Source organism: Erythrolamprus reginae, chromosome 2, assembly GCF_031021105.1.
Source record: "Erythrolamprus reginae isolate rEryReg1 chromosome 2, rEryReg1.hap1, whole genome shotgun sequence".
In the NCBI taxonomy this organism is placed as follows: Eukaryota; Metazoa; Chordata; class Lepidosauria; order Squamata; family Dipsadidae; genus Erythrolamprus; species Erythrolamprus reginae.
Window position 1 is genome coordinate 319,027,480 of NC_091951.1, and position 25,944 is coordinate 319,053,423.

At 38.1% G+C, this 25,944-nt stretch overlaps 2 protein-coding genes across 4 annotated transcripts in view; both read right to left on the reverse strand.

Annotated features, from left to right (window-relative positions):
* SREK1 (splicing regulatory glutamic acid and lysine rich protein 1) overlaps positions 1–7,504 on the reverse strand; it is a 34,400-nt gene extending 26,896 nt beyond the window's left edge. Inside the window, exons 1-2 of one of the 2 annotated variants that reach the window (XM_070743266.1) lie at positions 7,303–7,504; positions 2,932–3,065 (exon numbers count right to left, since the gene is read on the reverse strand). In XM_070743266.1, coding sequence (XP_070599367.1) covers positions 2,932–3,065; positions 7,303–7,463 — 295 coding nt within the window. In that variant the 5' untranslated portion in view covers positions 7,464–7,504. The remainder of the gene's footprint in view (positions 1–2,931; positions 3,066–7,302) is intronic. The other variant, XM_070743267.1, reaches the window with a different exon arrangement.
* A 3,177-nt stretch (positions 7,505–10,681) lies between these two features.
* ERBIN (erbb2 interacting protein) overlaps positions 10,682–25,944 on the reverse strand; it is a 99,895-nt gene continuing 84,632 nt past the window's right edge. For both annotated transcript variants that reach the window (XM_070743269.1, XM_070743268.1), the window contains 5 exons: positions 22,755–22,877; positions 18,017–18,211; positions 16,913–17,005; positions 15,099–15,173; positions 10,682–13,573 (listed from right to left, as the gene is read on the reverse strand). In XM_070743269.1, coding sequence (XP_070599370.1) covers positions 13,469–13,573; positions 15,099–15,173; positions 16,913–17,005; positions 18,017–18,211; positions 22,755–22,877 — 591 coding nt within the window. In that variant the 3' untranslated portion in view covers positions 10,682–13,468. The remainder of the gene's footprint in view (positions 13,574–15,098; positions 15,174–16,912; positions 17,006–18,016; positions 18,212–22,754; positions 22,878–25,944) is intronic.

Below are 25,944 nucleotides of genomic sequence, written 5' to 3' on the forward strand. Positions count from 1 at the left end.
AGTGCCGCTTAATGGAGTGAGCTCCCATTACTTGTCCCAGCTTCTGCCAACCAAACAGTTCGAAAGCATGTAAAAAATGCAAGTAGAAAAATAGGGACCACTTTGGTGGGAAGGTAACAGCGCTCCGTGCGCCTTTGGCGTTTAGTCATGCCGGCCACATGACCACGGAGACGTCTTCGGACAGCGCTGGCTCTTCGGCTTAGAAATGGAGATGAGCACTGCCCCTAGAGCCGGAAACGACTAGCACGCACGTGCGGGGAAACTTCTACCTTTACCTAATAATGCTAAGAATAAGAGAAAGGACTTCTTTAGATATAAATAAAAATGAAGATGGCAAAATGTTAACAGATAACAAAGTAAATACAGTCAGAGCTACTCAATCCCTCTTTCAGGTCAAGTTTTTTTTCAATGAAAAAAGAATTTTGTCAAGAAATTATGAAAAGCAATAGGATGAGATGCTTTAATTTGGAGTTGTACTAAGTAATCTAAATGAACCCTTTAAATTCTGTGACTGAAGTTTGGGCATAGCAGAAACATGGCTGGGAATTATCTTTTTTATTTTGAATGAATTTAAATTGCAAGGTTAGATGAACTATATGCTTTATGAAATAACTAATCCTCTGGGCTGAATTCCTCAAGAACTAAGCAAGTGCCAGATGACTAGAAGAGAGACAATAATGTCCCTATCTTCTAAGAGAGGGAAAGGATTCAGAAAAGTATGTGCCAGTCAACATGACATCAATAATTAGGAAATTATTATAGGAAAAGATAAAAGAAATTAATTTGGAAAAATATGCTTGCTTACTTACCAAATGTTAGCATAGACAAATCTTGTCTAAATAATCTTATGTCATTTTTGACTTCTTGAACACATTTTGGGACTGTTTAGTGCACAAGATATTTCAAAAAGTAACTCATGACATTATTAGCAAAACAGTTACGTAAGGACTAGGTGATAATTAAGTGGACACAGCTGGGTTAGAAATCATATTCAGAGGGTGCCATATAGAATGCCACAAAGATGTCCTATGTCTTCAACTCTTCAGTATTTTTATTAATCATTTATAATTGGATGAAGAAAAGAAAATGCTTCTAAAATTTGCATAAAACATAATACAATGAGCTAGTTAATGCACTCATTGTCAGTACTAAAATAAGTAATGATCTTGACTGATTTGGGGGATGGTTCAAAAGTGAGAGAATCAGAAATAAGCACAAAACCTTTCCTCAGGAAACAGCCTTTAAATGTACAAGAATAGGATGAAAAATATATAGCCTGGGAATGATACTTATAAAAAAGCAAATATATTTGAATCATGGCAAATACTATTTCTACTTCTTTCTGTTTTGGTCAAAATAGTGTAGTAACTTCAAGGAGGATTCGAAGAAGTTGTAGTAGATCCAGAGAACAGCAATGGGAAACTAGAAACTAAATATTAATAAGTGATATTGGATAGATTGTACATGCTTAGACTTAGGGGTGGGGGAAACACAATCGAGGGAAAATATGATAGAACTCTTTAAATATCTGATGTTACAAGAAGCCAAATAAATTATCTCTTATTCCAAAATTTTAAATTTCAAAAGGCAAACTTTGACTGTTTGAAGAAACTTTCTAACAGTAAAAGCAGTTCATAAATGAACTAGATGTTGTTAATTCTATATTTTAACTGATTTATAGAAAACAAAATGCTGAGGATGTAAAGGCTGCAAATGTCCCTCCCTGAGAGAAATGGGCAATCTAGAAACAAAAAAATAAATAATGGCAATGCTGAAATCAGTGATTTCCAGTCTAGACAGAAACATTATATCAAAAGTAACTCAGCCACCTCCAAGGGTCATCCTATATCCCACCAAATCGTTTCAATTCAGAAGGGAGGTAATATATACCTAAAGTTTAAACTCTGGACCATAGATGCAGCTGTAAGGTATAATCAACTGTTAAGTTTTGAAATATATTGTACAATCAACTATTAAGTTTTGAAATATGTTGTGCCTTCACTAAGTGCTATTTCACTTGTATCCTCAGTCCTGAATTACTTATATTTTTGTTCAAAATTGCACGTTTTAACTTCTGCTTGAATAATTAGAATTGTACCTATGGTTTTTAACTGCTGTTCCCAACATTTTCCTTTCTACCAAATATGAACTATGAATAAATTATTAGTAATAAAGTAAATCCTCTCTTACCTGCATGGCTATTCCACTTTCTTGCCTATCTACTTAAGCCATAAAAGTGGCCTTCAGATATAAGTACTGAGCTAACAAAACCCAAAGCTAATCCAAGAATAACTGATCATATAAATATTTTGCAACACTAATATTAAAATGCACTAATAGTCCAAATAAACCCATAGAACACACCACTTAAATTTCCAACAATATTGGAAGTAAATATGCACATTAAAAATATCCTTGTTAAAATGGCTAAAACCTTTGGCTATATGTTATTTCTCATGGGAGATTTGATTTCAGTCATTTTAAATATCAATTTTCAACATATTTAATTTTGAGATTATTTGAAACGGTTTGGGGATCTTGGTGTAGTGTTAACACCACTAAGTAACTACTCTCTATAATACATCATATTTTGTATCATTTTATTACTGGAAAAGATATGATATCTACTTTGGAAATATTATTTTATTTTCATAACTCATTAAAAAACTTTAAAATGGCTTCTATTGCTGTAACAAAGATGTGTGCTCACTCTCATTTAACTAAAAATATGTTTAGGACATTTTTCTAGGCAAATGGTGAACAACAAACATTGAAACAAAAAGAATCAGTGAAAGAAGCAAGTCCATATCCTTGTAAAAGACTAGATTAAAATAAAGTAATATCCAAATATTTGCTTGGAAAAAAAATGGAACAAACTGACAGAATGGAGACCACAAAAATGAAAAAAAAGACCATACTGAAAATACCAACCTTCTGCACAGGGTACAACTATCAGAGCTCTGTCAATAAAAACTGTGTTTGTTAGATGCTGGGCCACACCAACACTTGAAGACTCCCGAAACTTAATATAACATACTTTGGAAGAAAAAGCGAGCGGTGCATTGCTGCAAGAAAAAGAAAACCAATTAGATGTTACAGTTTCATCATTTTTCAAGCTGTGCTCAAAAAACAATTGTGAACACAAACATCAAAAAATAAAAATTAAGACTTATATTTTTCAATAGTTTTAATGCTTCTTATGTTGATACAAATGAAAGTTAATTATAGAAGGTATCAGTTCTTCTGCAGATTCTTAATTTCTTATGTGTCTACTTCATATGTGATTAAGAATATCAAGCTTTTGCCAGACAATATCATTCAACAACTGAATTTAATCTGTAATATAATAAAATATACATCTAACCATAATCATAGCCTTGTTATTATTTAAGTTTAAAATAACTAAAAACATTCCACTTTTTATAAACTACTGTTGACTCCAATGCTTCAATAAGTGTCGCATGACCTTTCTATAATTAGCCTATATAGATAAGACCTTCCAAACAGGCTGATCTTGAAAAACCACAGTTCAATCTATTTTACTAACTTCTAATTCATAGACATTTCATAGACATTTCTATGAACTGAAGTCAATCTAGACTAAAGATGATGCATTATGTGACTTATGAACTATAGTTATGCTAATATATTTAAGAAATTGTTTCACAAAAACCATCTGAAAATTTTTTCCAAAGCACTCCTGACTTCTATGTCTTCCTTGGAATGCCTTATTTCTTTCTTACATTATCATTCCTTCTTTGACATTAGACCTTTATTTGTATTAATTAATGTTTCAATTAATTATTAATTTGTTCACACTGAGTTAACAGAAAAGAGAACAGAAAAATTTCAACATCTATTAATTCAAAGTAATATATAGACAAAATACCCTGATCTCAATAATGGTAACTAGGTCTGAAATGGCAAAACTGTTAACTGTCATAATGAAAGTTAATAGTTGAAGAATATGAATAACTTTAGGTCAATTACTGAAGCAGTGAAATATGAAAATCCATATTCACAAAGCAATAAAAATGAAATCTAAAACTTGACAACAAAAATATATTTAGAATTATTCAATATTATGATTGTGTGCAGTTTAAATTTGCTGAACAGAGATTGGCGTAAAGAGAGACTAAGGGCTTTTGAATTCACAAAAACAACAACAACAAATGATTTTAATAATATTAGAACTTTTAACTTCTTTAATTATATTATTTGGATTTAGTTGTACTGTTATGTTTTCTTTGATAAGTTGTGAGCCGTCCCGAGTCCTCAGTGAGGGGCAACATACAAATCCAATTAATAAATAATAAATAAATAATAAACATAAAAGGAGGGTGACCAACAGTTTATCTTAAGAGGCATTTGGACAATCTAGTATCCCTATGCAGACTCCCAAAATTCTAGAATCGCAGCACTGGCATTTTGTAAAAAAGCTATTTTGGCAGAGGAAATTCTGGATATTTTATTGGTGATGCGGAATCTAGAGTGGGGATGATATCATTCTCTCTTTCAGAGATGCCCCATTCCTTTCCTATTAAATCAAAAGAAATGCTAAAAGGGAATACAACTCTAACACTTTTCTTTTTTTCTAAAGCATTTTGTTAATGAAATCCTGTTGTTTGGTAAACCTTGGTGCTTTATTTGAATATGCTTCACAAATTGAGCTAATTATGGTTTATTTAATAAAGGTTAACAAAGTCATGGCTTATGTGATACATGAAAATTACCAATAGAAAGTATTTTTTCTGTGCCCTATATATCAGGGTGTGATGGTGAGATTGTTGGAAGGCCGGAGCAGGCTATTTATGAAAAGTAAATGTTGATTTGGGTATATTTTGGCTTTTCTAATAAAAAAATATTTCTGCATTCTATGTTTTTACGTGTCAAGAATTTAAAAATAAAAACTTAGATTTTTATTGTATACTGTTTATGAATAAATTATAATGAAGATCTGCAAGTGGCAAGGCCAAGGATCAAAGTAAGAAAACTATTCCCGAGAATTTAAAAAAAGCTTTAAAAAGGAGAAAAACAGCAACAAAGAAAGAAAGCAAAATTTTCAAATTCTAAATCCTAATAACACTATAGATTATCTGCTATCATCACTTTTTATAAAGTTCAAAACTCTTGACTTCCAGGTACTTGCTGAGATTCCCCATTCCAAAGTGATATGATGAGAAGGGACTCTGTGAAAGCTCCAAGAAAAATTGGAGAAACTAAGTACAGAAACTAAGTACAGTTTAACCTTAAGGTGTATCTTCTTAGTAAAAATAATCATGTCTGCTACGGTATCAGGGACATTTTTGGCTCCTTTCATCACACAGCAGATTCACATGCAGAATTATACTTAATTATAACAAGTAAATTCTGGAAAACTGTGAAGACCTGGCTCTGCCGGCAGGCCTGGGTCCGTTGATCAATGTGGTACCACCTAGATCCAGCCAGAAAAAGATATGAATGGTTTTTATGGGTTTTAAACTGTCTTTTTATATTGTTTTTTAGAAGTTGTGAGCTGCCCAAAATCTGGAAGGAGTTGGCCAGCCTATAAATTAAATTAATAAATAAAAATAAATGAAGTACTTGAACACACATTGGAAATGCATCTGGAAAACCACAACAATTTAACCTTCCCTGAACATTACAGAAAGACTGCAAGATATGTGTGTCGGCATTTTAGATTCTACAGAAAGCAATACAGTATCTGCGATTGACCATTACAATGTTAATAACAACAACAATAACGAGTTGAACGGTACTTTGGAGGTCTTCTAGCCCAACCCTCTGCTTAGGCAGGAAACCCTACACTATTTCAGACAAATGGTTATCCAACATCTGCTTAAAAACTTCCAGTGTTAGGGCATTCATAACTTTGGGAGGCAAGCTGTTCCACTGATCAACCTATCTGACCGTCAGGAAATTTCTCCTTAGTTGTAAGTTACTTCCCTTCTTGTATATTTTTCACCCATTGCTTCTTGTTCTACCCTCAGGTGCTGACTCGCTCTTCTTTGTGGCAACCCCTGAGATATTGGAACACTGCTATCATGACTCCCCTGGTCCTTCTTTTCATTAAACAACCCATGCCCAGTTCCTGCAACCGTTCTTCATATGTTTCAGCCTCCAGTCCACTAATCAACTTTGTTGCTCTTCTCTGCACTTTTTCTTGTCTCAATATCCTTGTGGCATTGTGGCGACCAAAACTGAATGCGGTATTCCAAGTGTGGCCTTACCAAGGCCATATAAAGTGGTATTAACACTTCACGTGATTTTGATTCTATCCCTTTGTTAATGCAGCCTAGAACTGTGTTGGCTTTTTTGGCAGCTGCTGCACACAGCTGGCTCATATTTAAATGGTTGTCCACTAGGACAGTGTTTCCCAACCGTGGCAACTTGAAGATATCTGGACTTCAACTCCCAGAATTCCCCAGCCAGCATTTGCTGGATGGGGAATTCTGGGAGTTGAAGTCCAGATATCTTCAAGTTGCCAAGGTTGGGAAACACTGCCCTAGGACTCCAAGATGCCTCTCACAGTTACTACTGTTGAGCAATGTACCACATATACTGTACCTGTGTGTTTTGTTTATCTTGCCTAAATGTAGAATCTTACTTTTTTCACCACTTAAGTTCATTTTGTTAGATAGCACCCATTGTTCAAGTTTGCCAGAATATCCTTCTCTTACAAGGAAGAACCTCCATTTATCCACAATATTAAACTAAAGATGCCTTAAATAGGTTACAATTCATATCCCAACCATACTGAATTGGCGTTTCAAGCCCTATGAATTTTCATTAAGCCATGCTCCAATTAAGTAAGCAAAGGAACTGAAGGTCTACAGGGTCCTATGGTTGGTTGAAAGGATAAATAAGGCTGACAAACTTGGGCAGTTTATCAATTGGGGCGGTTGGATGAGCTGAGGGGGCGAAGTCTCTGGGAACGAGGCTCGAGGGCTGCCCTTGCCGCAAACGAAGCTCCAACGGAAAGCGCCTATCTTGCAGAGGGCTCGAATGAGGGTTTCTACCAAAGAAGCGCCAACCTCAAAGTCGCCGGCATTTCTCACAATTATTTAAAGGGAAGATAATTGAGAGGACTGAGACGACAGAGAGGGCAAAATAAATCCGAGAATAGGTGCCATCTTCACTCCGGGCAACCATCCTCGCAGAAAGCAACAAAAACCCTCAAAACGGAGCCACCCACAAGCAAAATGGAGAGCGCAGCATCCGGTCAGTTAAAAAAAAACACACCCCTTTCCTTAAAAGACCGTCATTCCCGCCATTCTCTATGGCTTCCATGGCCTTACTTACTCCGGAGGGTAAAGGCGCAACTCCTCAATGTCACCTAGGAAACCGAAGAGCGTCCGCATCTGCTCACTGGTCACCGCGGAGGATAAATTAGTGACTTGAATAACCGAAGTAGGAGTCAAAGGAAAGCCGAGGGGGACCCCGATTCCGCCGCTGTTCATCATGATGGCGGCAATTCCTCTATCCGACCCAAGCCAGCGCACGTAAGCGAGGAGGCGGAAGTTACCATAGAAAAGGCGTCTAGAGTGTACACACGTCACGATGTTTCCGTTCACGTGGTATTCTATGAGTTGGGGAGCGTTAACGGCGGTTGCTCTGTGGCTATGACTTTCCTAGAAAGCTTGTAAAGTAGAGGAGGATGGCGGAGTCGCTATTTTTGAGTGCTCTTGGTAACGGGGGTGATAAATTATCTCCCCGCTATTGGGGATTAAACTCCTGCACGTCTGAAAAGGGACAAGTTGGAGAGGATAGCTGTATGGTCAAAAGTATCCCAAATATAAAAACCAAGGCACAATGCGAAGTCCAGCCTTTCCTCAAGCTAGGACGTAGTTCTCCGAAAACTCCGCATAAATCAAATTCACGGATTGATGCACGAGGGAGGGGGCGCGGAGGTAGGCGGTTGCAGGGTATGACGACATACAGTACTTTGTAAAACTACGTAGTAACAGTGACCATGTTTTAGAGCACAGGTCTTCAAACTTGGCAACTTTAAGACTTGTGGACTTCAACTCCCAGAATTCTCCAGCCAGCTATGCTGGCAGGAGAATTCTGGGAGTTGAAGTCCACAAGTCTTAAAGTTGCCAAGTTTGAAGACCTGTTTTAGAGGCTTAAGCGGTATTTAAGCATATATTCTTGTTTGTTTATTTAGATTTGTATGTCGCCCCTCTCCGCAGACTCTCATTTATATAAAATAAGACATTCCCTGATAATAAGCCCAATTGGGGTTTTGAGTACATGGCAGGAAATCCCCGGGAGTTGGGCATCATCCAAATCCAGGTAGAGATAGAAATAGTGTTCCCTCGATTTTCAAGGATTCGAACTTCGCGAAAAGTCTATACCACGTTTTTTCAAAAATATTAATTAAAAAATACTTTTTTTTCACCTATACCACGGTTTTTCCCGCCCGATGACATCATGTCATCGCCAAACTTTCGCCTGTCTTTAATATTTTTTAAAATAATCTTTAATAAATAAACATGGTGAGTAATAATCTAAATGGTTGCTAAGGGAATGGGAAATTGTAATTTGGGGGTTTAAAGTGTTAAGGGAAGGCTTGGGATACTATTCATAGCCAAAAATAGTGTATTTACTTCCGCATCTCTACTTTGCGGAAATTCGACTCACTGTAGATAGATTAGATGATAGATAGACAGACAGACAGACAGATAGATCTTATTTTCAGGGAAACACGGTCTCAGCAAGTCTGCGGAGAGGAGCGGCATACAAATCTAAATAATAAATAATAAATAAATTATAAGACAAAGAAAAATATATTTAAGTAGCACATCTTCTGTAGGTGGATTTTTCGCAAAGGTACTAAAAAATATTAGTTGCGTTGTTAGGTTGTACACAGATTAGACCAGGTTTATCCTAGGGCTGAGGCACCAGTGCCAGCTTCAGAGCCATAGTACTTCAATGAGTCCTTTGGGATTGGGCAGTATAGAAGTCAAATAAATAAATCACTCACTCACAGAAGTGTTACGGGTGTGGGGATCCACAGCTACCGCAACTGCTCAATGTGATGGCAGATACATGAGCACAGACAAAACGAGAGTTGGGCAGAAAGACATCTTAATATGCCTCCCGAGTTTGAGTGCCCTCTCACAAATCGCACATTTTCCTCACATACGATGAATTCATAGTTTATCAATTGAATTCTATATCCCATCTTTTCACGGTTCTTTGAAGATTGATGAGAAAAAGCAGTAATGGAATAACAGAAAGGCTTTTCCAAAGGCGGGGGGGGCACTGGGAAGGCCCAGGCATGGGATCCCAGAAGCTTTCTTGGTACTGGGATCCTCAGCAAGCTTTCCTCTGGGTAGATTCAACTCACTTAGGAGATGGCTTCAGGTCGCTAAGAAGTGTGACAAACATTGGACCCTTTGGGTCAGTCTAAAAATTCAGGGGTGAAAAAGCGGTCCAAAAAAGATTCAGATTTTGAAACTTTGGTTTCTGGGTGTGAAATGGGCAATGGTCTTAAGCAGACCTGGTCAAAGTGCGGCCCAGGGGCCAGATGCGGCCCGCCCGCTGTCTGTGATCAGCCCGTGGAGGGAGGGAGGGAGGGAGCGAGGGAGGGAGGAAAGAAGGAAGGAGGGGGAAATAGAGGGAGGAAAGAAGGAAGGAGAAATGGAGGGAGGGAGGGAGGAAGGAGAAATGGATGGAGGAAGGAAGGAAGGAGAATTTATCTTTCCATGCCCTTTTGCAAAAATCCAATAAATGCTCATTTTTAAATTGTTCATTGGTTTCATTGGCCTTTCCAAGAAATTTAAAGCAAACCCCCCCAACTCTCGGGGGGGGGAGGGAGGAGGAGAAAGAAAAGGAACCCAAAGCTACTTTCAGGCAAAGCCTCCACTATGTTTTCTCAACTGACAATGTAGGTCAGTTGAAGAGAGGCACCTGAAAGGAATATTTTGAAAGAGAAGTAAAGAACTGCCCAAAAGCAGAAATAAAAGACAGAGAAAATCAGAGACAGAAGCTTCTCTACATATGGAGGAGGGAGGGAGGGAGGGAGGGAGGGAGGAGAAATGGAGGGAAGAAGGAAGGAAGGGGTGGGCAATTAATTTATAATTATAATATAATTATAATATATAATTATATAAATATAATATATAATTATAATTTATAATTATAATATAATTAACTCAGTTCTACCCAATAATATACAGTATTGGGTAGAACTGAGTTAATTATATTAATCTGGCCCTCTAAAACCATCCCAATTTCTCATGTGGCCCCATGGCAAAATTAATTGCCCACCCCTGGTCTTAAGGAAGCAAAAAGTCCTAGACTAGCTTTGACAAGTATTGCATTTTAAATACACTCCTATTTTCAAAATGAAATTCTTGTTTGGCTTCCAACACTTCACATTAGCATAACCCACAACCATAATTCAGAGACCTAGAAAAGCATCCTCTCCAAATTATTGCCATTGATAAATGGCTATGAATTTCATTTAAGAGTCAAATCTGTCTACCTACTTACCTGCTTAACCTACCTACCTTCAGGAATAGCAATCAGTATCAAATGCAAATCAGTATGAAATGATTTGTTCATACATTCTATTTCATTCAAATAATTTTTTAAAAATTCCAAGGGGGTAAGTTTCAACAATTTATAAAAGAATAAGACTGATGTAAATTGAAAGCAATAAAGTACACATAACTTTAAAGAGCATTAGTTTATTATCTATTCTTCTCGTGTTACTCCAGAAACAATTTAATTATATACAAAAAAACTGGAATGCTGAATGCTGATCAATAAAAACATTACAGAGCGGCTGACAAGGGAATAGTTATTTTAAAAAGTAGTATACAGCAAATTAATGATAAAGGCTTGGTTCTTTGTGTCCCTTATTGCTATGATTGTGTTCACAGATGTGTTCAAGTATGTACACATTTTTAAACTCCAGTCAAAAATAGTAAAAAAAAAATATTTACACAATAAATATGTGGGACTTTTTCCAAAAATTTCACTTGAACTGAAATTTTAAAGAACTGTTACAAAAAAACCTGAATTGATAACATGATCCATTCTGTATCTATTTCATCAATTTTCCAGATATATTTTGATAAAATGAGAAACATTAGAAATCCATGGCTTCAAGAAATGTTTTCTTGTTTCAATGAGCTTTTTCAACAATCTCTCCTCAATGTATATTCTGACAATGTTTTTCCCCCACAAAATAACTTTGAACAGAATTTTATTTTCTTGCAAACAGACAATAAGCACCATTTTTTCTTGCACTGTTATTTTAAACAATGAAAAAAATTGGCAATGTTTTTAACAAAAAATATTCAAATGAATTTCTATTTTAGTTTATGGAATATTTCTCATTTCATACAAAATACAATATTTTGGGACATATTTCATTCTTACATCTTGTATGCAAAGATAAATTGAATTCATATTCAGTTTTGAAACTTTTCACATAATTATAATTTTGTTTCTTTATTAAAAGACTGAATTTAATAGTTAAAAGCAGTGAATATGAATGTGAGTCACTGAATAAATTGTAAATAAAATAGCAAACTGAAGCTTGTCACAATATAGCTATGTTTTTTTTAAAGATTAACAGCACACAGAAGATGTGAATTTTATCAAAATACAGCACATTTCTGCTAATATAAAAACAATGCCTATGTAAATTTTAATAAAATCAATTAAAGTTAATGTACAAAGAGTTGCTAAAGGATTTCAATTAAAATTAAGAATTATATGCATTACAATATTCAGTTGGTAAGTGCAGTGCTATATCATTTAAGTTTAGGTATTCAAAAACTACTGAGATCTAACAATGTGGATTTTCCATTTAAGAATGCTTTTGCAAAATCTTTTAACAGATTGGTACTTTGCTAAATTTATTTTAAAAACTATTGATTTCTATTAAAATTTCAATTAAATGAATATTTTTTCCAATGATGTGTTAATCATTTACTTTTTAAAAAAGTTACTGTTCTCTATGGCACTTTTCTGTGGTTCATAATACCTATGTATTACTTATTATCTTGTGAATTAGGCAATATTATCTCTGTTACATCATGAACATGAACATAAACATTTGTCATTAACAAAATTATAATCCAATGTTTTATGCAAGTAATAATAAACAAAAGGCAGCTTGTAACAAATCACTCTTACATTAATATAATTAGAAATCCTTTAATGACTCTGAAGTGTCAAGTTCACATTTAATATCACCTGTAGGAACAGCCCTTTGAAGAAGATTATACAAGTTGGTGGGCCCAAAATACCTATCCCTTTACAATAGGGAACAACCTTCTATTGCTGTGCAGCAGCGTCCCATAACCTGGCTTTGGTTACAGCTCCAGAGTTTTATTTCTTTTAGTCTCACAAGGCAATTGAAGGCCAACAAAAATCAAGAGTTATTTCTGAAACGTTTATTCTGGGGCAGTCCAATCTTCAAATAGCTCAGTGTCATAAGCCGCCTTGAAAAGACCACAGCTTTTCTATTCAGAACATGCACATGTTAAAATTCAATGTGTCTATGCATCATCATCATCATACATTACAGGCAACACAGCAAAAACTGGCCATTTCAGGTTCTTTTCAAAAATGTATAAATAATTTGAATATGGAGCATTTCATACAAGGCAGAAGAAAATCATCCTTTTATATAAAAAACAGGATTTTTTTGTAATGAGAGTACCTTTTCAGTACAACTCCATAGCATAATTATTTTTTTTAAAAAATGTGTGATTAAAAACACTCAAAACTAAATTACACATAAGAATATGAACAGGCAATGGATTTGATATGAACCAATCTTGTAAAACTTCCACAAGTATATTTATTAACTGCCTTAAAAAAGAAACCTTCATGTTTTATTGCATTTTTTTAATTGGTACATATAGATTCTCTCAGTTTGTCTCAATTTCTTTTAATTTCATACTTTTACCTGGCCTTTTAATTTAATCCAATCAGTTCACTTTCAGTCTACCAATTCAACTATACAATACGCACATTGCAAAGCCAACTTTTAAAATTTCTTACCGACATCTACCAAACTGGTTTAGGCAAAGATTCTAAAAATAAATGAAAAATTAAAGGCAATGGAACTGCTATAGGACAGAAAGCCCTGCCATCTGTCCACTGGCTACAATGGAGGCTCCTTGTACACAAAGTTCTTTAATGTATATGAATTATCCACAAAATAAACCTACCATCTGTACAAAATACACCACAGGTTTGTTCTTGGAGGAGTGATCCTTGATTGCTACACTGTTTTAAAACAATTTAGCTCTAATTACCATATGCATTTCCATAACTGCTTCATTTATATTCTTTACAGTGGTTTTTCCCCATAACCACAAATTCATTATTTTATTACTGTACATAGTTTTAAAAGTTTTGCATACAAAAATAGTCAAAATATTAAGTTTTCCACAAGTCCTTCAAAAATTACACAGAATTTCCTCTTTCTCCACAGTGTTTAAGAAAGTTCTCGAACAATAGTAAGCTCCACTGTGTTCTGAAATGTCTTTAGCAAAGATACTGCTTGACCATGATCAATACTGATGAAGCTATATCCATTAGCCTGAAAAGAAACAAAAACATTCATAAATTAAAAGCAAAAAGTTTTTAAAGTTTGTTTTTGAAACTTTTTGAACACCATTCAAATGAAATTCTAATTTATAATTTTCAGCAACTTTGCTGTTGTTCCAATAACATGTCAATGGAAGAAGAATACAAAAGAGCAAACATATTCATATATTCAACGTACGGTCACAGCCACTATCTTTTACCTCTAGGAATTGAATTAACAAAATCATTATCATCATTATAGCTAAGACCAAAAGCTACCAAATCCTGAAATGTTAAATTGTTAATTCAAACACTTCATCTGGAAACTTTACCAAATACTGTACTATTTTGCAATAAGATTCAAAATGGTAATTCTTCCACCTTTTTTAGTAAAATCAAAGATTTGGTTACAATTATTCATTTTTAATCATTTGTATGGTGCCTTTGTAATATTTTTCAGAGTGGTTTACAATATGTGGCAGAGAAAAGAGACGTACAGTGATACTTGTCTTACAAACTTAATTGGTTCCGGGAGGAGGTTCGTAAGGTGAAAGGTTTGTAAGACAAAACATTGTTTCCCTTAGGAATCAATGGAAAAGCAATTAATGCGTGCAAGCCCAAAATTCAGAAACCCGGAAGCCGGGCCACCACCGCCAAAGGAGGCTTGAGCCTCCCGGTCCTCCCCACCCCTTCGCCGTACGTATCATCCTGGGCGAAGGGCTTGGGGGAGAGATTCAGGAAGGTCCTCCTGCCCCACCCCCAGCCAAAAACACAATAGAGGTCTGCCGCCAGTGGCAGCTTGAGCCTCCCATTGCTCCATGCCGCTTCACTGTACCTGTTATCCTGGCTCAAGCGGGCGGCGGCGGACCGCCTTTGTGTTTTCGGCTTGGGGCGGGGGCAGGAGGACCTTCCTGACTCCCTCCACCCAGCGCTTCGCCCAGGATGACGGGCAGGGCGAAGCGGCGTGGAGGAATGGGAGGCTGAAGCCGGCGGCGGCAGCAAACCATCTTTGTGTTTTCGGCTGGAGGGGGCAGGAGGGCCGGCCTGACATCCCGCCCCCCAGCGCTTCGCCTTCTGCCGGCCAGGAGGAGGAAGGGGGACATATTGGCCAGCCACTGGAAAGCCAAGGGAAAATCCAGGCGCTTCAGCTGGCAGTTGGGAGGCAGGGAATTATTTTTTATTATTTATTATTTATTGGATTTGTATGCCACCCCTCTCTGCAGACTCGGGAATCTCGGTGGGGGCGGGAAATGAATGGGAAATCCCATCAGGGGTAGTCACAAGGCAGGGGAATCCCTGCATCAGTAAGTGAGTGCACGTGCAGTAAGAGAGCCCAGGGACCTGGGCTCGTGTTCGTAAGACGGAAAGGGTTTTTAAGACGAGACAAAGAAATCTTAACCCATGGGTTCGTATCTCGAAAAGTTCATATGACAAGGGGTTCGTAAGACAAGGTATCACTGTATATTAATAGACTTTTTTCCTAATTATCTATAGAAGGGGGAAATGGCTAAAATTAAAAAAACTTTAAATTACATTACCTGAATAATTTTATCTCCTGGCTGTAATAATTTTGATGCAGGTCCTTCAGGCTGTACTCTAGTCACAAAAATACCCTTCAAAATAACAAAAAACAGAACTAGTATTCTTATAATAAACATGTATTTATATTGGATAGGTATTAATAGCAGCAGCTATTGGCTATATTATTTTGAACGAAAAATGTTTCAAATCTAAAATTCATCCATGTTACTAAAGCCACTTATATGTTTTCGGATGGTATGTATAAGACGGGCAGTAGTGAATTTGTGGGATTCTGCAGCCCAATCTTTGAATAATAGTACATTTACTTGCCTCTGATACAAAATACATGTTAATTAGATAGTAATGAAAATAAAGCATTGAAGTGAACCCAGCTTAATATCACAATATTAGACCATATCAGTCAGTATACTGCACAAGTATAATATTTTCAGCGGCAATGGTTAACATTTCAAATCTTTTCTACGGCATAGAATTTTTATTTCTGCTGTGACAAAGCTCCCAACCAGGAAGCTATCATAAAACTTCCAAACATTTCCAAGGCTCCCCTCAGTTTTAAGTAATACAGTTCTTCCACTCCAAATGGAAAAATTGGGGAAGGAATTGTCTATTTATCAACTGCCATGGGTTAATTGTAGTGCATAATGTGTGTAGTGTGTAATTTTTATGACATCTGACATTATAATTTATAATGTTACTGTATAGTTGAAATTATTTTCTATTGTGAACTATGTTTATATTTATGTTTAATTTTTATTATTTTCATGGTGAAGAAAGGTTTTTTTAATCAAAAGATTATTTAAATGAACAAATCATTTCAGTTAATGAAAAATAAGCACACAAATATTGAGATAGATGTAAGAAATTAAAATTCACATTTTAAACATGTTAATTATTTTTATCTCTTATATTCATAATACAGATGTAAAAATATTAGATGGCATCTTGAGAAAAAAAGTAATTTCCACTTTAAACCCAAACAGCTAAATGGACACTAAGAATTCCTGTTTCTGTTGAATTTCATTTAACAAAGAACAGAGGGAAATAATTAAATATTCTATTTGTATTGAAGGTAATGTACAAATACTCTAATCAAACCTACAAATAATAGTGCAGATCTTTTAATATCAGGGCAGTGTCATTTCTAGTATGCATTACTTTGTAGCTTAACTGTCACATTCTATATTAATGGAAGTTTTTAGACCAGTGGTTCTCAACCTGGGGGTCAGGACCCTCTAACGACTGTTTCACAGGGGTCGACTAAGACCATGGGAAAAGACAAATTTCCCATGGTGTTAGGAACTAAAGCTTCTATTCTGACGCCTTGGAACATATTTTTACAATCCAATGAATCAGGCGTTTACAGTGGGGGTGTCCTTCTGACCTTCCTGCCAATCAGCTTAAAGCTCTGTTGGGAGAATTGGCCCTAGACTTATGGTTGGGGGTCACCACAACATGAGAAACTATATTAAGGGGTAGCAGCATTAGAAAGTTTGAGAATTGTTTTAGACAATTCTTTAAGAAAATTAAACAGATCATTGCAATAACTTGCAATGTTACAACTCACCAGTTAAGAAATGAAAGCACCAAAGAAACAGATTTATAGAAAGTACTCATGATTTGCAATATGTACAAAATGATGTTTATATACAATGTATGATTTATATGAAAGCACTAGGAAACAATATCTTCAACACTGATGTATACATTAACAGTATATTTGTGATATTTGTATTTTAAATTTTTTCAAATGGTAAACAGTGTCTCAAAGGATAAACGTTCATTTAAAAGCATATTTTTAATTAATACTCACATCATCATCTGGTCTAAAGGGGTTTCCTCTACCCCCAACTCCTCCTGATATACTAAATCCAAGTTCTGGATCTTTTTCAATTCTTACTCGAATCTAAAATATAAATCATAATATTTAAAAGCAGGTTATTTACATTTTCAAGGCTATGAAAATGAAGATAATCAACCCAATTAGCTTGAATACCAAATTTTTCAGACTATAAGACACACGCCTTTCCCTCCCCCTCCAAAAGAGGGTGAAAATGTCAGTGCATTTTATACACAAAATACAACCATTTTTTGGCCTACCAAAGCCCCGCTCCAACACCCCATTTTTACAAAAAATGGGCCCGTTGTTTTTCCCCCCCAAAATGGGATGCATTGAGGTTTGGGAGGCCTGCAAGTGTGCTCTTGGGGGCGGGGGAAAGGACTTTTGAAAAATAATGTGCAAAAAAATGGGCAGGGGTTTTTTTTTGCAAAAAATAGGAGGATTTCTGCCTTCCCCCTGCCCCCATGAACACTCTCCAGGCTTCCCAAACCCTCTGTGCACCCCATTTTTGCAGAAAATGGGCCAAAAAAAGGATGTTTTTGCCTCCTCTCATCCCCAGAAGCACTCTGCAGACTTGCAAAAGCGAGTGAAAAACGGGTCCGTTTTTGTGAAAAGCAGCCTGCACAGAAGGTTTGGGAAGCCTGCAGAGTGCTCCTGGGGACTGGGGGAAGAAGGAAAAATGCCCCTGCAGCAGCTTTGAAATTCAGCTCCTGATGGCCCAAAAATATGGTACGTTATTTTTACAGTTGATGTTTCATTTATTTATTTAAGAGGTATTGTTTATATTGCTTTTGCACACTGAAGGGAACTTTTAAATCAAAAGTTAGCTCTTTAAATAAACAAAATGTATCTAAAATATTGACAGCATCCCTAACTAATATCTATGAAAGTGGAATAGTACTGTGATTTTAAAGCCATTATCATTTTTGTAAGCCTGAAAGAGGCCACAGTGAAAGGAACAGCAAAACAGAATTGCAGTTAAATATAATTTTCATTGCATAGTTATGGGAATAAAATCCATAATCAATTAACTGATCCATAAAACAGAAATGTGTCCTTTGCCTCTTGTTTTGATACCTCGTGGCATTGTCTGGTTGGACCTTGAGGTTGACTATAGGGAGACGGATGGGAAACTTTGAGCATCAGATAATCAATCAATTGCTCTCTGGAAGGATGTCTTGCCACCAATGTTTGGGGTCCAGCATGATGCATTTGACTATAGTTTGGCTGAGGTCTTGAGGGATTACCCATCTGTCCATTCATCAAAGGAATCTGAATAAATGAAACATATCTAAGTTAATGTTTACACAAGCAAGAATATATTTTGATTTACTTAGCTTTCTATTATACACACATAGACACAAACACACATGCACAAAAACAAACACTGTATTTTAAAAAATACAGTAGATTTCTTTATGACTTCTGAATAGCCAATCTATTCACTTTCAATTTGGAATTGTTCTTACCGACAATCAAACTCTAAAATGACTTATAAAATATTTGAGAATCTGCTAATATATTTTGTGCTCTTTTATCTCTTAGATGTATTTCATTTGCAGAGAAAATTAAGTGACAACCACCTAATTATTAACTCCTAGGGCACATTTTAATAGAAGGGCTTGTGGAATAAGCAATGTTGACAAAAACTACGCCAAATTAATACAGATAATACAAAGAAAGCAGAAGAGTTTAAATATGGTAAAGGGACTTGGAAAGAATAAAACCAATTTCCTCTAAACCAGGGATATAACCACAATCTTGGTACAAAGTCAACAAGCTCAAAAATTAGTAAATGTTTTCAGGCCTTTCAATGAGACAGAATATGTGGACGTTGAGTCTTCTAAGTAGCCTCAGCCATCGTGGTTAATGGATAAATGCTAGAAATTGCAGTACAACATTATCTAGATACCTGGGGCTCCTTCTATCAACTTCTAAAATGATTGATTAAAGTAAATTGAATTCTTATTGACCTTAATTCAATGGATTATTACAAAAGTACTGAATTTTTACATGACAGAACTTAGAGGAGAGCTGGATGGAAAGAAATTCAGGGTAACCACACCCTAGAACAGTGATGGTGAACCTTTTTTTCCTCAGGTGCCGAAAGAGCATGGGCGCATGCTATCGTGTATGCGTGAGTGCCCAAACCATAATTCAATGCTTGGAGAGAGCGAAAACAGCTTTCCCCACCCTCCGGAGGCTGAAAATGGCCTGTTTCCCAATTTCTGGTGGGCCCAGTAGACTCTCGGAGCTGGGGGGGAGGGTAAAAACGCCCTCCCCCATCCCCCTGGAGGCTCTCTGGAAGCCAAAAAGACCCTCCCAGAGTCTCTGTGCAAGCCAAAACTCAGCTGGCCAGCACACCCATGGACATTGGAGCTGAGCTGGAGCAACAGCTCGCATGCCAGCAGATATGGCTCCACGTGCCACCTATGGCATTCATGCCATATGTTTGCCATCATTGCCCTAGAATATCTCCAGATATAACTATTAGGGTAGAGAGTTACAGTTTGATAAGATTTTGTCCACTGGATAAAAACAAATAAACAATAAGTCTTGATTGGATTTTGTTGGACCTTGTGTTATTGGTCTGATTATCTTAAATATCTCTCTATATCCATTGAGGAATAAACTTGATTCATAGTGAAGGCTTTGCATTTGGATAAAAGCCTATGCGTCACATCAGTGTGAGTTCTAAACCCACCTTAGGTATGAAAGCCAGCTGGATTTTAGGTCAGGGGTGTCAAGTCCTGTGGGCCGAATCCGGACCACAGGGTGCTTATATCTGGCTCAGGGGCCACTCTGGAAACAGTGAAGGACTTGCCCGTGATGCCTCTACCAGAGAAAATGGAGCTCAGGAGGGTCAGACGCAGCCTTTCCAAGCTCCGTTTTTGCTGGCAGAAAGGTTGCAGGAGGTCATTGCAGCCGAAAATGGAGCTTGGGAGCCTGCTTTCACTGGCAGAGTACTCTGTCCTTAACAGGTGCCCTGACACAAGTGACATTGAGCTGGCCAGCCCCACCCCAGGCACACCCACCTGGCTCCCTGAGGGCAAACACAACCTTGGTGCAGCCCTCAATGAATTTGAATTTGACACCCACTTTTCGCTAATCAGTCTCTATCAGCCCAAACCACCTCATGTTCAAGTTAAATAGTAAAGGTGCAATAAAAATCTAATAATAAAAAAATAAAAGGCTTAAAAAAGAATTCCTTCATTGATTATTTAACTTTTTTTCTTGACCTTTTACTCTTGATTTAATTCTTTTTAGCCAGCATTTCCAGGACCCCTAGTTGGTTCTCACTTCACTCTGCTTGGGATCATCATCTAGCTCTGATATTTATCTTAATGCTAGTGTCCGTAAAAGTGTTAATACCTATAGTTGATGCAATACTGGCAGCAGGGCTTTCATCCATGTACAACTTATTATAAAAAATAAGCTGTGATTAATTTTCTTTGCAATGAGATACTTTGCTCTGATTGCTCTGATTTAAATTTGTTCTGGCTGCCCACAAACTAAAAGAATATATATCAAATCTGCCCATTTCTCCCTCCCTTTTCTCTTATCAATTGATAAATACAGTGGTACCTCAGTTCTCGACCACAATCCGTTCCAGAAGTGTGGTCGAGAACCGATTTGGTTGAGAACCGAATTAATTCATCCCATAGGAAATAATGGAAATGGATTTAATTGGTTCCCAGCCCATTGACTTGCTGGGAACCAATTAAATCTACAGTATTTCCTCTATTTCCTAAGGGATAAAGATCGGAGGGGACGGGGTGAGAGAGAATGGGAGTCGGAATCTCGACACGCCCCTCCTGGCCACCCTCTTAACAGCCTCCCAGTCTCTACCTTGTAACTGCGCCAAGCTGCAGGAAGGGTAGGGCTGGCTGCAATACCAGCAGCTTCGGGGGGCTCCTTTCCACAGCGGTTCAGTTCGTTACCTCCAGGCAGCTGCACCAACTTTTTCTTTCCCGGGTCTGGTGGCTTCCCTTCGAGGAGCAGCAGCAGCGTCAGGAATGTCACGTGATGAAGGGAAGCCGCCGGAGCCGGGAAAGAAAAAGTTGGTGCAGCTGCCTGGAAGTAACGAACTGAACCGCTGTGGAAAGGAGCCCCCCGAAGCTGCCGGTATTGCAGCCAGCCCTACCCTTCCTGCAGCTTGGAGCAGTTACAAGGTAGAGACTGGGAGGTTGTTAAGAGGGCGGCCAGGAGGGGCGTGTCAGGATTCCGACTCCCATTCTCTCTCATCCCATCCTCTCAGATCTTACATTTTGGATAGTAAACAAAATTTTCTGTTCAGTATCCGAATTTTTGTTCGGATACCGAAGCAAATTTTTGCAGAAAATTTTGTTCGGTATCCGAAATGTACGAAAACCAAAGCGTTCAAGAACCAAGGTACCACTGTATGTGAATAGCATTAAGCTTCCACGTAGGTCAGAGGTCTTCAAACTTGGCAAATTTAAGACTTGTAGAGCTGGCGAGAGAATTTTGGGAGTTTTAAGTCCACAAGACTTACAGTTGCCAAGTCTGGGGACTCCAGACGTTGATGAAGAATGGCAAGAGTGCTATGGTCATATACTTTTCTTTTTTAAGCAATGCCTAGCCTGTACTTTCTTCCTCAGATCAGCTCCTGCAAATCCCTAAGCATTAACCTACACTGGCTCTGTCCTTTTCATAGCTAGGTCACTTTCCCCAGCTAGCACAAAAGCAGTCCAATGTTTCATGACTTCCAGTCCTACATTTGACTGGCACTCTGTCTTTTCAACTTCTTATAACATCACTGTAGTCATAATTATAATGAAAATCTTTACCAGTTCACAAGAGTTTTTAAATTTTAATTATTAGGTAAGTAAGGGGAGGCAGGGAGTTAATGCATACCTTGGACAAACCAGTACTGATAAAATTAGCTGCTAATACCCAGGGACATATTATTATTATGGTTCAGAGTCAGCCACATATTTTGACTACACTTGGTATTCTTATCCATCTAACAAGTCCTTCGCAATTGCCTGAGATAGGCAGAAGTTTTTGTTTGATGGTTTTTATTATGCTTCTAACTCAGCGCAATGGCAAAATATTAATTTTTGCCATGGCTAGGTAGGAGAGGGGCATTCCTGCAACTTTTAAAAAGAGACACTGGCCAGCAGGGTCAGGGAAGCTGGCATGGCAAACTTTGCAGCTGCATGGCTACAAAGATTGTCAGACCGGCTCCCTCTCTCCCTGCCAGCCAGCACATCCCGAAGCGTCTCCTAGGTCAGCAGAGACACCACAAACCCCCTCTGCCCTGTTTTGGGTCTAGCTGAGTCCCGTCCCCCCCAATACCCTTTTTTTGGCCAACCTGTTTGCTTCCTCTTGCACAGTACAAAGCCGAAATGCAGATGGCTGCCGCATTTCCAGTGCCAAAAACTTGGTTTCTGTTCATATTCAGAAGAAGAAAAAAATAAAAAAATCCCCCCCAAAATAGAAAAATATATTTTTTTTAAAAAGGAAAAAAATGTCAGCCCCCAGGGACTAGGACTGGGTCGGTTATGTCACCAGGCAGCTGCTACCTAGCTGCCTGCACTAGACCGGATTGGTAGGAACCCACCACTGCTACAAAGTTAATAATTTTATATTTTATCGAAAATAAGAATGCTTAACTGAAAAAAGAGGAACAATCTTTAAATATGCTACTGGCAGCAACAGCAGAAGAAGAGATGAAGGTAAAACACATGTGCCTAAAAGTCATATATGTAAAATTAACACTCTACTAATTACATAGTAATTACTATCACTACATTATAGTTACACATGATTAATGAATTGTACCGTTTATTACCTGCGCTGGAAGTTTTTTAATGGTATCTGGAACAGCCTCTTTCAGACCAAGTGTGGCAGTTGAATAATTCTGCTGACAAGAAATGAATACATCCTCCTCTACTAGATTAGCTGTTTGGGGATGCTGAAAATTACAAATAAAAGCAGGTAAACATTTCTGTTACATACCAAAGCAAGTTAACTCTTTTCCACGCTGTTCGCAAGTTTGTTCCTGTATATTGCCTTACAAATTAAGCATATCTCTTAATAGCAGCTCTGCTATTTATTTTCTCCTGGGAACTGAACAAGTGGACATGCTATTCAATGACCGCTGAAATTGGTGCTTCAATTTAAAATAAATGGAAAGTCCTTGAACTATGGAATCTATCACATGTATTTTACCTAGGGAGCAATATAGGAAATCAAGTTAAAGACAAAAACTACACAGGAAGAATATGGTTTTATTAAATTTCAAAATGTTTATCCTTAGTTTCATCCCTGAATTAGGCAGCAAAGAAAGATTTAAAAATGAAAGAAACTATAGACGTGGACATGGTGCAAGTGAATACATTTACATAGCACCATAGTACAGTGATACCTCGTCTTACGAACCCTTCTTCATATGAACTTTTTGTGATACGTACCTAGTGTTTAAGATTTTTTTGCCTCTTCTTCTGAACTATTTTCACTTTACAAACCCGAGCCGCCACCGCCGCCAGGATGCCCCAAAGCATTGGGATTTCCCTGGGAATCCCCGCCTCCGAACTTCTGTTGCCAGCCAAAGCGTTGCATTCTTGCATTGCTGGGATTTCCCTGAGGCTCCCCTCGCTGGGATTCCCTTCATTTTTTCCAGCGTTGCTTTGAATCCCAGCGATAAACTCCCCCCTTCCAAACTGCATGGGGGAAATGAGCACAGTGGGGGGTGGGACAAAAATGGGAGGCAGGGACTCATGGAGCTCAAGAGAGGAGAAAGGTGAGGGGGAGATGAACAGAGTGAAGGGGACAAAAACAGGAGGCAGGGACTCACAGAGCTCAAGAGAGGCTCTTTTCGCCTTGCTTCGTTGGGACTGCCACCTCTTGCCACCTCTCACTGTCCCTCCCCCCACTCCGTTCGCCTCAGGTTCTTCTGCATGCCGCTTTTTTTTTAAGCCTTAATGTTTTGGATTTTCCTAATGGGCTTGTACGCATTATTCGCTTTTCCAGTTTAAGTTCGTAAGACGAGGTATTACTTTATGTCTAAAAATTATACTGGTGCCAAAAGTGGAAGAAAAAGAAAATATACCAATAGAAATAAGAAGTCTGCCTAGTCAGTGTGATAGAGGTTTAGAGTAAGAACTGGGTCGGTCTTTTTTTACTCAAAAGACTGTAAGTACTACACATGGAGAAACAATCCAGACTTGAAAATAGACTACTAGAGGGAGGGAGAGAGAGAGAGAGGGAGGGAGGGAGGGAGGGAGGGAGGGAGGAAGGAAGGAAGGAAGGAAGGAAGGAAGGAAGGAAGGAAGGAAGGAAGGAAGGAAGGAAGGAAGGAAGGTTGTCTTACCTGAATGTTCCTTCTATATGCGCTGTGGGAGTGTCCAAGCATGAGTTAACTTCTTGTCTGTTAGCCAGGGACTGAGTAAGAAATATATGGCAATGCCTCCTCCTCCAAGTTGTTTTACGAGGACATAGACTTGTAGATAGCCAAATGGAAATTCAATGCCCATACCCTGGACCAGAACAGCCACAGAGTAGGTTGGACACTCCCGCAGCGCACATAGAAGGAACGTTCAGGTAAGACAACATTCATTCTCTGTGCTACTTGGAGTGAGAAGAGGTCTGGTCCAGGGCTCCTGAGGTGGAATGAACCCTGTGTAGAACTATCCTACCAAACAAAGCTTCTGCCGAAGCAAAGGAATCAAACTTATAGTGCCAAATAAACGGTGATGGAGTTATCCAGGTCGCCGTCCTGCAGATGTCCTCAATGGATGCCTACATGGGCCATGCTACAGTAGTGGCCACACTATGTGTAGAATGAGCAGTAATGCGGCCCGGCAAAGGAGTAGCTTTGATCTCATAAATCTTTGTGATGCATGCCTTCAGTCAGGGGCTTCCAGTAGAAGGTGAGACATTTTGACCCATCGATGTTGGTTGAAATGATACGAATAAGGATTCAGATTTGTGAAAAGCAGACCTCTGTTTGATATATCTATGGAAAGCCCTCTTGACATCTAAGGTATGTCAGAGTTTCTCCCTGGGATGGGCCAGATTTGGGCAGAAATCCAGAAGAATAAGTTCTTGAGTCCAATGAAATAAGGAATTAACTTTCGGGAGAAAGGACAGATCCAATCTTAAAATCACTCTATTGGAATGAAAAATACACAAATCTGAATGAACTGATAGTGCTGCTAGCTTTGAAATCCTCCTGGCAGAAGTGATAGCCACCAGGAAGACTATCTGAAAGGTCAGCAACCGGAGACCAGTAGATCGTTACATCTCAAATGGGGGTCCAGTCAGGGCCTGTAAGACCAGAAAGAGCTCCCAGGATGGATAATGGTGTATTGTTACCAGTTTCAGATTAGCTGCCCCTTTGAAAAAACTACAAACCCTTGGATGAAGAGACAAGAACTGAAGACCATTAAAGACCAAAACAGTAGACAATGCAGTTGCCTGCCTACAAAGGGTGTTGGGTGCTAGGCCCCTGTTCAAACTCTCCTGAAGAAAACTCAAAACCTGCAATATTTATGCTGAAATTGGAATGATATCATGAGTGTTGCAGAAACGACAAAATGCTGACCAGGTAGTGTCATATAGCTGATGCCCTCCTGGAAGCCTGAATGGTACTGATAACTTCTCCCGTAAATTTATCCATCCACTTATCCAATTGGGGTAAAGGTTGCAAATGGTGCAGATGTGATCATGAAGCAAGGCTGACTCAATTCAGTAGTTCTAATGCTAACTGAGGACCTAGCTGAAGACCTGCTAATTATTGCTTCCAAAACGTGGGCTTCAGGATCCACATCTGGGAACAATTCTCTAATAGAATCAGCATTTACAGGAGACCCTTCCCTAATGTCAGATTCCTCATCCTGCACAGAAGATAAGGACCTTTCAGTTGCAGATTGTTGATTTGCCTTTGAACTATGTCTCTCTAGGGATCTCAAACACCTCTGAGCTTCTCTGTCCTCAGCAGAAGAAAAATGCTTTTTGGAAGAGTCTTTTTGAAGCTTACT